Genomic DNA, 11806 nt, shown 5'->3' on the forward strand with positions numbered 1-11806 from the left:
CTTGGGTTGTTACCAACATCTGGTGAAAATTTCATGTCATTAGCACCTCTAGTAATATATTTACTGAGAAAAATGTTGATGTGTTCAATACTTATTTTACCAGCTGTATATTCAGAGTGAAACCAACTTTATGTAAATTGCTCAGCAGCAGGTGGCAACAAAACACTTTGAGAGTCTCCCTCAGCTACAAACCACTGCTTCCTTCCAATGAATTGAGAAACAAACAAAAAAACAAACATGCAATTTGCATTTCAAGCTGTTTTTTTTTTCTTTTTGCTCAATTAATTGCAAACAAAACTATTTTTATTGGACAACAGTTTCATTGCAAATTTAAATTGTCAAACACTTTGATGCCAGAGGAGCTTTATCTTTAAAATGTATTAAAAAGAGGAAGTGAAGGAAAGTGTGTGACCGCCCATTTTCAACAGTTTATAAATGCCCTGATGCACCGAGCGGGATGGAGAAACCAGCACTTTTTCTCAGATTAACACTGTGACTATAATTTAATTCACTGTGAACGATCATGAAAGGTGAGTCCTCAAATAGATCAACATTACAACCAGTTACTGTTTTTTTTATTAATACTCTGTTATTAATAACAGAGCTGAACTTCCTTTCCCTCTGGGTGCTTTTGATGCTGCTGAGGAGCTCTTCATGTGTTGGTGAGAAACTATCTTTATCCTCTTATATTTATAACATAATGTCACTGTTTTTGTGACCCACTTCAAACTTTATTTTATATCAGTTAGAGTCTTTGACATCTGTATATAAGGTCTACTCATCAAGTCAAATCTATATTCGTCATTTGATCAAAAAGAATAAATAAATAACACTATAATATCATTATAACTTAGAGGTTTTATAAATTTAGCATTAATATAAATATAAAAATAAGAAAACTTTTATTTACAGTGAAATATATTGTATTAATAACATGTTGCAACCACCCCCAGACAATGTTGCAACTGTCCCCTGCACCGGGGTCAAGTTACAACATCTGACTTTTCATTTTCAAATGTAAATTGTGAAGAATGTACATTCTTTAATCATCTATAAATGGTTTTGAATATTAACAAGCAGATGTAAGTTTATTGCATTAAAATTTGTTTTGTCTAGTTTAAAARATCTCTGAGTAACAGAGTCAAATGTAAAAAGTGTTGCAACTGTCTCCGGTCTCCCCCACTATTTGAACCATGTGGATTTTTTAAGACAAATAAAAGCTTAATGAACTGAATGACAGTCCGCAGTAGAATCCAAATATGAGACTGAAATAATTTAATTTATTTCCCAAGCTCTTCTTGTTCTTGTTCTYTTGAGTATAAAATTATAAAGGAGCAGCATTCCTCAAAGGAGTGCACATCACTCGCCACCTTCCCTTTCAGTCAAACTTTGAGTTCAAACAGTGTGCCTTTTCCACACGCTCTGTGTCTAAAAATACGTGTTGCTTTGTGGGCATTGTCCGTGCAGCAAGTAAGGAGAGAAACAACGACGCGAAGTAACTTTATCARGTTGAACTTCTGCAAGTATGAAGAAGAGACAGGAAGTCGTAACACAACAACTGTTAAAGATACGTGGAAGTGGTTGGGCTGTCTGATTTAGCCATCAAGAAACAGCTTCAGACTTAATTCCAGTGCCTGTATCTGAGTCACGTCATGGACCCTTAAATGTTTTTGTTATCACACACTGTATTATTACATATTAGAGTAGAAGCTAAGTTTAGGACAGTTTCAGCTTGAAAAAGCTAAGATTTATGTGTATAAATGCACAAAAACATGGCTGTATTGATCCATACATATTCAACACTCTCAGGTCATCTATGTTTTTCTTTGCTTTCAGTATCTTTGTTACTCTGAATCCTCTGAATGCAGAGAAAGACTCTGCCTTTTAGAGCTCTTTGGTCTTTGTGGTGAAATTGTGGTCAAAGTAAATGAATCAATAGCATCTTACGCAACCTAAGAAATGAGGTAGATAGTAAATGATGATGTGTATGTTCTTGAATAAGTATGTTTATAGAAAGAAACTACAGTTTATGTAGCAAACACCTCATACGTTAAAGTAAAACCCTCATAATGTTTAATTTAGCATTTTTATGTAGATTTTAGTGTGGTTTTTCATCTCTTTTGTATATTTGTGCACTTGTTTTCTAAACCTTTGGTTATACATAAGTCATTTTCTGTGTTGCAGTTATTTAGTTTCACGTTCAGACTGTCATATCCTAACAAAGTCACTTGACGTTGAAAATGATCATACCTGACATATAAAACTCTACAGACACATATCWGTATAACTGACTGTTTTGGTTAGAAAATCTTCTGAAAAATACATAAAAGTAAAGATTTTAAAGGCAAATTATCCTCTCCGGGTGGCAGACAGGTCAGAGAGATGTTTGGAAGATGCTTTTTGCACTTTGATYATTTTATTTTCATCTTTGCAGTGAATCCTTGTTGCTCCTACCCTTGTGAGAACTCAGGTGTGTGTGTGCGATTTGGACCGGACGACTACAAATGTGACTGCACTCGCACCGGCTTCTACGGACAAAACTGCACCAGTCGTAAGAACGCTGATTCTTAAATAAAACTGCTCATTACAAAGTGTATTTTATAACATAGAGCCTGTTTTATAAAACTTAAAAGCAATTTTTTGTTGTTGTTGTGATTCCTTTGTGCAGCCGAGTTCTGGACCAGAATTCGCCTCCTGCTGAAGCCCAGCCCTGCAGTGGTTCACTTCGCCCTGACTCATTTCAAGTGGTTCTGGGAACTCGTTAACAGGTCTTTTCTGCAAGGCACCATCATGAGAATAGTTCTCACTGGTAAGTTAGACTGTTATAAACTGGCAAACAAACCACTTTTGAGTCTTTTTTTCCTTGTTCAGTGTGCATAAACCAAAACCAAATTCCTTCCTGGCCAATAAAGCTTCTGATTCTGATAAATTGTGCACAAGTATCATGACTCAGCAGATCTTTTTAAGCCATCTGAATCCTTTATTTCTGTCCATCACAGTCAGAAACGAGCTTGTTCCAAGTCCTCCAACCTACAACACCAAATATGGGTACATCAGCTGGGAATCGTACCAGAACATCTCCTACTACACTCGTCTCCTTCCTCCTGTACCCGAGGACTGCCCTGTGCCGATGGGAACTAAAGGTGAGAAACGACTCAGCGCCGATGATGCCTGGTCCTGAAGAGAGCTACAAATGTTCCTTCCTCTGCAGGTAAACCTGTTCTTCCCGACATCCAAGTGCTGACAGAGAGATTTTTCAAAAGACAGAAGTTTAGGCCGGATCCTCAGGGAACCAATCTGATGTTTGCCTTCATGGCTCAGCACTTCACCCATCAGTTCTTCAAGARGAGTCACAAAGCTAAAGGAGGCTTCACCAGAGCGTTAGGCCACGGGGTGAGACACGCTGACAACCACTCACACACAGGGTGTGGAAGCGTTGTGTAGACTGTGTTTTGTGCTATTCAGGTAGATGCGAGCAACATCTATGGAGAAGACCTCGAACGACAGCATCAGCTTCGGCTCCATGAGGACGGGAAGCTAAAATATCAGGTAATAGAACATCAGCTAAAAGCTAGAAGATGCTAAACACTAAAAGGCAAGCGAAGCAACACACCAACTAAAAAACCCCTAAAAAGGAAAATGCAAGCAAAAAGTAAAAGTTGCAAAAGGCTAGCTAAAAGTAGTAAAACGCTACCTAAAAGCTAGATATGGTAAAAAAAAAAAAAGGTAACTAAAATAAATGTTTGAAGTAGGAAATTGGTAAGGAGAAGTAACAAACTAATAAATAAAAAACAGCAAAAGGTTAGCAAAATGCTAATAAAAATAAAGCTAAAAGTAAGGCTAACTAAAAGCCACAGTAGCAAAAGGGTTGTGAAAAGTATCACAAAACGACAAAAATAAAGCAAGTATGCTGAAGCACACTTCAAATAGCTCTTTTTTGGAATAAAAAGATAAATTAGTTCTATGAAATTCTATGAAACTTTATCTATCTTAAAGTTAAGTATTTTTAAGTCAGAAGTCATCCCCATTGTATTAATCTGCTGAATGAACTGAACTTTTTGAAAGTAGCATAAAGTATGCAGAAGTTATTGTTAAAAAAACTGAAAACTAAACTGAAACAAAGGTGTGAATGCTGACTCATCAATGACCATGTGTTACAGTAATTTCTCAAGGTTTCATCCGATGAGTCATTGGGACGTGTCAGGCTGTCAGTTTTCATGTTTTATCTCCAGTTTACAGATGTTTTTATTTTTTTATTCTTAAAGCCTGTGATAGTCCCTCAGATTATAACAGTATTATTTAAAATATATAGTTTATTATATAGAAGAAGAAAGATCGGCATCAAAGACTTTTGAATGTAAAAAGAGAAATAACCATTTTTGAAACATATTCAGTTAGCATTTTTTATATTAAATTGTTCTATATTTCTTCAAATGTTTCAGTTGAATTAGATATGCTGGAGAAGCTGAATTTCTCACCTCTTCAACATATATCAATATACTGGTTAAAGAGTGTTGCTTCCTGTAAATATTTGAGTTCTCAGAATGTTTTTAAGATAAAACTGTTGGTGGTTTAAAAAAGGAAATCAGTCGGTTTGTGCTCRGCTGGAAACTGAAAACACTTTATCTTATTGACTGATCTGAATCAAAGATAAGCCTTTTTTTCTAAAAGACACGCCACTTAAAGATAATGTTTTACTGATTAAATAAATGAGATCTGTGGGATGTTTGAGGTTTATCCTTATAAAACCTTCCACAGCTGGTAAATGGGGAGATGTACCCTCCTAAAGTGTCCGAGGCCCCCGTGCACATGGTGTACCCCGAAGGTTCCCCTCCTGAGCACCGCCTGGCCATCGGGCAGGAGGTGTTCGGCCTGCTGCCGGGCCTCACCATGTACGCCACCGTCTGGCTCAGGGAGCACAACAGAGTCTGTGACGTCCTGAAGGCAGAACATCCCACCTGGGACGACGAGCAGCTTTTCCAGACTACCAGACTCATCATTATCGGTGAGTCAGCAGTGCGCTCGATGTGTTTCCAAACGAAATGTTTACTTCTTGGTTGCATGGATGTGTTCTTTTGTCTGTCTGTTAGCAAAATATCTCATAAACCACTGGATAAATTAAAAAAAAAAAACCTCCCAGAAAGTAATTATTATCACYTACCTCTTCAATTAATTAGCATTTAAAGTCAGCTTCATTGAAAATAATCACCACAACAATCATAAAAATAGTTACAACTCTGTTTTACATCAGTTGAGCTACAAAGAGGTGTGGTAGTTGCTGAGCGTCATCCCCATCATGCACTCAGAGCTCCAACAAACCATGTGAGTTGTAACGCTGTGGCATTTAGAGCAGCAAACAAAGCACAATCCTTTAATCAGTGCTAGTGTGATGTTAAAAAAACACAACTGATGCTAAAATTAAATACAAAAACAGAACAAAAAGTAAGGAAATGTGTATTTGATACATTATATTTTTTTGTAACAAAGCTTCTAGGAKKGGGCTATTCAACTAAATTTCACCAGGGGTCACAGTTACTGCAGGTCAACAGCTCAGGCACCAAACATCCAGCAATTAAAGTCATTATGTAAATAAACCAAGTATTATAAATATCTGTTTCCTTTGAAGTAGTTTATTTTGCTGCATTTAATCATGAGTACAACATACAGAACCCTATAAAAGTAGTGATYATTAAACAATATCAAAAACAAAAAGAACATGTTYTGCCTCATATTTAACATATTAGTTTGACGTCTCTGACCAATTTTATTTTCACTTTCATAGTTTTATCTTCAACTGCTTGTAATTTTAACTGTCTTGAGTGTTCATAGAAATGTTTATCCATCCATTATCCATACCCGCTTATTCCTTTCAGGGCCACGGGGGTCACTGGTGCCGATATCCAYCWGTCACAGTGCGAGGGGCGGGGGTGCACCCTGGACAGYTCTAAAGTCCATCACAGGGCCAAAACAAAAAGTCTATGTTTTACTAAAATAACAGTAATTAAATCAGAAAACCGGGGGTTTGGGCTTAAYAGATGATTGAACCATTTGGTGGGCCGAACTTTGGTCACTCGCGGGCCAGATGTGATCCACAGGCTGCCACTTGAATAGCCCTGTTCTGGGGTATAAATCTTCTACCATTGGAAAGCCTAATTCTCCTTTAAAATGGTGCCACATTTGTAAGGAACATGCATTTGTGAGATGAGCAGTAGAGCTGAGTTTGTGGGTTGTGCACATGAAAAATTAGCAAAACAGCATATTTTGCTGTTAATGACACTTGTTTTGAGCTTCTGGTGCTGCCAYTCAGGTGCCTGCAACAAGATTTATTGTAAAGAAGTGTTGTAACAACAAAGAAACAATCTGCCAAACACAAATTTCCTTAATTTTTATGCTAAGTATACTGTATGTTGTGCCTACGTGTGCATCTTTAAAACTCTTGTCATTTTTACTATTTCATTGGTCTTTATCGCCTTAACTGATATTATTTCTTGTCCCCAGGTGAGATAATCAACATCATTATAGAGGAGTACGTGCAGCACCTGAGTGGCTACCACCTGAAGCTGACCTACGACCCCTCCCTGCTCTTCAACGTGCGTTTCCAGTACACTAACCGCATCGCCCTGGAGTTCTGCCATCTCTACCACTGGCACCCGCTGATGCCAGACAGCTTTCTCATAGACGGAGATGAAATCCCGTACTCCCAGTTTCTGTACAACACCTCCGTCCTCATGCACTACGGCGTAGAGAAGCTGGTGGACGCTTTCTCTCGGCAGCCTGCTGGACAGGTAATGAAATGACAGCCTGTTATGCAGCTTTTAAACAGTACATTTGAAAATGTAGAAATATAAATGCATTAAATTCTGTATTTGACGTTTGGCTTTAAAGTCTCACCAAATGCATTTTTTCCTGCTTTTTGCACATTTTGCTTTAATTTATTATTTAAACATTTAAGTGAAGCTTGTTTAAATTAGTAATGGTTTCTTGTTACATTTGAAACTAAATATTTCCCATTTAAGTAATTTATTTTGAAATATCAGAAACACATCTTAGCTTCAGTAGCCACATTTTATCTCACCACAAAGTTTTTTTTCTCAATTTTGTAGAGTTTGCAACAAACTGGATTATGGCTGATGTGAGGTGCTCAGATGAGTGATAAAATCAGAACACATTGTTTAAATAAGCTAAATTTGATTTCAAAATTATGCTTTTAGTTTATTTTTTAATTTGCCAGGACTAATAAACTGCTGATGATTCATTAGATTTTGATTATCACACAAACAGACATACGACACGAAGCAAGGGGAAGTTCCTGTTTGCTGTTTCTTATCTGCTGACTCATTAATGAAGAGAAGTCAGACTTCTTTTAAAGAGTAAAACACAGTCACAGACCTATAAAAACCTACAAGTTGTTTAATTTTTATATAGACCAAAAATCATAAAACTTACAAAACAAACAAACTCATTCACTTCCTTTTTACACAGACTTCCTGTAACCTTAGATATAATCTCTCTTCTTGTTTTTTTAGATTGGTGGAGGTCGCAACACTCATGAGGTGGTGCTCAAAGTGGCACAAACCATCATCAAAGAGGCCCGAGCTGCACGGCTGCAGCCTTTCAATCAGTACAGGAAAAGATTTAACCTGAAGCCGTACGCTTCCTTTTCTGAGTTAACGGGTAAGAGGATGAAATGTAAACTTTTCTTACTGTTTTATTTTGCACATTTGTATTAATTCCTTTTGTACTTCTGTGGGGATCTGTAGGATGTAGATGTATAGTTGAGTATCATCTGCATAGAGTGATAGTATTTTAGTTTTTTTTTTGGTCTCTAATTTATCATTAAGCTGAATTACGGCAGCATATTTTGAGCAAATGTTTAGGAATTTTTCACAAAAACAGTCAAAGCTCCAACAAGATTGAGTTCATTCTTTATTTTTCTCTGTTTCCAAACAGATGACACAGAAATAGCTCAAGGTCTGGAGGAACTCTACGGAGACATCGACGCTCTGGAGTTTTACCCCGGCCTCATGCTGGAGAAAACCCGTCCCAACTTTATTTTTGGTGAGAGCATGGTGGAGATGGGTGCTCCCTTCTCCCTGAAAGGCCTGCTGGGCAACCCCATCAACTCCCCTGAGTACTGGAAGCCCAGCACCTTCGGAGGGGAGACGGGCTTCGACATCGTCAAAACGTCCACTCTGAAGAAGCTGGTGTGTCTCAACACCAAGTGGTGTCCTTACGTGGACTTCCACGTACCACGGAGCGAGGAGGGGGCAGAACCGAGGAAACCTTCAGCTGAACTTTGATGAATATTCATTGTGTTAGTTTGGTGACCAGGTTCACGTTCTAACGAGAGAAAYCAAGATTAATACTAAATGTATCAGATCAGTGGGTTCAAAGCAGGTCTACCTCATGAAAAAAAAAAAAAACAGATGACAAAATATTTGATTTGGTCATTTTAGCATAATAATTGAGGAAAGTTCTCACAGTCGTGACATTGTCAGCTTTCTCTAATAAATGCTTTTCTGATTTGATTTTATGCTTTTGTTGTCCAACATTAACCCTGGAGGGCCACTACCCTGCATGTCTGAGATGTTTCTCTTCTTCAACACACCTGATTTGAATGAGTGAGTGATCAGCAGGCTTCTGTAGAACCACACAGAATTCCTGAAGAGGCAATTGAGGCATTAAATTAGACACGTTGAAGCAGGGTTAGTGGCCTTCGAGGTACAGTGTTGAATATAACTGGCTTTTACAGCATTTTTAATGTTTTTGGACATGATACAACCTATTTTTTAAGAAAGGGAATTCACGGTATTTTTTGCCCTATAGTTATTTTTTAAAACATTTGATTTTACAAACAAAACTAAAGTTTTCTTATCATTGCTTCAGTTAACTGTATGCAGTTCTCTTTGTTCTGTGTATTTTTTTGTTTAAAATGATCTAAACACAATTAAAGATAATATTAAAGGTCATTTATTCTTCTAAATTTTACAAAAAAATATTGACTAACATTAGAAATTAGAACATTTTAAAAAAAAGAATCACAGTATTGTTTTTGTACTGGCATTTTCATACATTTACTTCCTCCACCAGTGAGACTAGTTCCTTCCTAAATGTCACATCTGCAGCTGTTTTGGAAATCTTTCTTTTACCTAGACAGAAACACGTGATCCAAGAATAAAAAGTCTTCCCTGAAATGATCAACAGGATTTATTGCAATTGCAAGACACACATCATGTCACACAGGGTAGTGGTAAAAAATGTGTGCCCTGGGACAGTTTCAAATACACACATTTATACAGTATGTTATCCAGACAGACAATAAATATTCATTCATTTTATTTGTGTTGTGTTATTATTTGTAGTATGTATAAATGAAATGAATAAATAAATTAAAAAAAAAATCATCTCTGTGCCGAAACTGGGCCAAGGAGAGAATGGTGTTTGATAAACAGCAACAAGAAAGATTACTTCTGTTGTTCTATTCTTCTCATATATTGTCCTGATCTTAAAACACTTTGAGAGAAAACAAAGGTTAAAGAGTAAAATCATAAAACATGATGACATTTTAAGGTAAGCAAAAGAGGTCACTGACTCTTGGCCTGAGAAGAAATGTAGGACTTTAAAGGATAATTTATTTTTRCAGGACAGCAGCCARTCTAAAGGGCKCTTGTTGTTAATCTACTCTAAATTAAGAAATTTCCTGTTTTTGTTTATTTGTTCATTTAAAATTTTGTTCATGATCAAAGAGACTTTAGGGTTTAAAAAGTTCCTAGTTTTGTTACGTTTGTGCACAAATACTATCTCATAAAAGAAGACGAGTATTTCACCACATTTAACCGTTTATCTGCTRGAAAAGTTATGGCCCAAAAAAAGGCTTAATTTTGTTATATCTATTTTCTCTCTTAAGTTTAGAGGTCTTTTAAAGACATTTGATGGTGGCAGATTAAGCCAAAACTGATCTGTTTTATGTTGTGTTAAAATCAAATGTAATACTTCTGTTTTCTTATATATTTATATATACAAATATTCGATAAGCAACCATTTTTTTAAAACTTTGCTTACTAAAAACATTGTATTTCATGGATTTCATGATCAGTTCTCAGCAGGACTCTGTACTTTGTTGTTCCACATCAACCTTTTTTTGTTAAAATAAAGCTAACTTTTATTTTGAGCTGCCTTGTGTCAGCCTGAACTTCTGAGTTGCAAACTTTCACAAAATGTGTAAAAACAAAACCTAAAATACACTGAAAGAGATGAGTTATTTCAGATATACAGTAAGTGTTTGTGGTTTTTGCATATTCTTATGCGTTTTTAGTCTAAAACTGGTACAGCAGTAAAGATTTGACACTTGTTGCCTCACTAAATGTGTCTTCTCTGCTCATAGGGGGAAAAAGCTTCACATCTTGCAGAAGTTTTGTCTCTCAGAGTCACTTCTGTCTCTGATGTAAATGAGGTTCTATAACTTTGCCTTTATCYGTGACTGGGCTACGTGTCATAAAGGCACAGATGCAAAATAAAGAGGATATTCTTGTAAAAAAAACTCATGAGATTAGAGAAAAAAGCATTTTAAAAAGTTCTCTGACATTTGGTAAAAAATAAACAGTGGGTCTTTACAAAATATAATAATWTTAACCTTATAGTTTTATTTCATTTCATTTAATTACCACATTTATACACAGTTGTTACTGATTTGCTTTTTTGTTTCATTCACACTCGAACTGTTAGTTTTTGATCAAACACAAACAGATCTGTGAATTTGTTTGTGCTTATTAGGTAAAACACAGAAGATTTAACAGTTCTTGACTTATAATGAAGGTTTTACTGCACTTACTGCATGTGTTTAAAGTATTATTGAGATCAAACAAGCACAATGTTACTTTTAATACCCAGCTTCATATTTAATGATCTTTGTGTTGCACATTCAACAAATTTTTWACTGTAAAATGAGATGACATTCTACTGACCTCTGCTGGTTACATTTGGCAAGCTGTTGTTTGTTCTTTTTACAGAAAAATATTTTGTCACTCTGGGAATGTAAACATTTTAATGACAAGACAGCATTTTCTTATTAAAGTTAGAACAGGTACGATATAAATGATGTTTCTCTGTTTCCTTCCTGCCATTTTGCATCACATTATTCTTTAAAATTCTCAGRAAACCCCTCTTTTTTTCTTTGCCTTTCAGTTTGATAACATCTCGTCTTCTGCTCAGCCTGCAGACTTCACATGAAGACGTGTCTTGATAAAGTCTTGCCTGTCATTAGATTAACTTTAACATTTGGAAAGTAAGAAATTTTGGGTGAAACAAAACAAATTTGGGCAACAATAAAATAAAACACACCTTGTATTTACAGGGTACCGTTATGTACTGGGTATGCACTTACTTTTACCTGTAAGCAATTCTCATACTCATAAAGCTAGGAGGTTATAAGTTATAAGTTTATGTTAGCAGACTTTTTTAAAAATATAAAACATATATTCAGTCCAAGAGGTGAAATGTTTTAATGTTTATTGATGTACTCCTTTGGTTAAGAAGTGTAACAGTCAAGTACAGACAGAGAATGAACTGACGTTCACAATTAAAAAAGTTAAAATAATCAAAATAAAATGTCCTTGGCTGTTATACTAAAGAAAAACACATTAAAARGTTTTTACTGGTTCTAATTCACAGATATAAAATCAACATAAACTTGACAAAGTACTTAGATAAATCTAAACATGTWCATTTTTCTTTTCTTTGTGTAAACGTGTTGACGAGTTAAAGGCACAGTGTGTAGGATTTTGTCAATTCTTTTAGCCGAAATTGA

The 11806-nt window shown here is 35.9% G+C and overlaps 1 protein-coding gene across 1 annotated transcript; it reads left to right on the forward strand.

Annotated features, from left to right (window-relative positions):
* Window positions 1-360: 360 nt before the first annotated feature.
* LOC106528924 (prostaglandin G/H synthase 1) lies at window positions 361-8528 on the forward strand. Its single transcript, XM_014024209.1, has 11 exons — window positions 361-530; window positions 603-662; window positions 2435-2551; window positions 2669-2809; window positions 3000-3143; window positions 3212-3393; window positions 3466-3549; window positions 4759-5005; window positions 6499-6785; window positions 7527-7674; window positions 7951-8528. The coding sequence occupies exons 1-11, from the start codon at window positions 524-526 to the stop codon at window positions 8298-8300; spliced, it is 1767 nt and encodes a 588-aa protein (XP_013879663.1). The 5' UTR covers window positions 361-523; the 3' UTR covers window positions 8301-8528.
* Window positions 8529-11806: the final 3278 nt, after the last annotated feature.

Source organism: Austrofundulus limnaeus, unplaced genomic scaffold (assembly GCF_001266775.1).
Source record: "Austrofundulus limnaeus strain Quisiro unplaced genomic scaffold, Austrofundulus_limnaeus-1.0 Scaffold413, whole genome shotgun sequence".
NCBI lineage: Eukaryota > Metazoa > Chordata > Actinopteri > Cyprinodontiformes > Rivulidae > Austrofundulus > Austrofundulus limnaeus.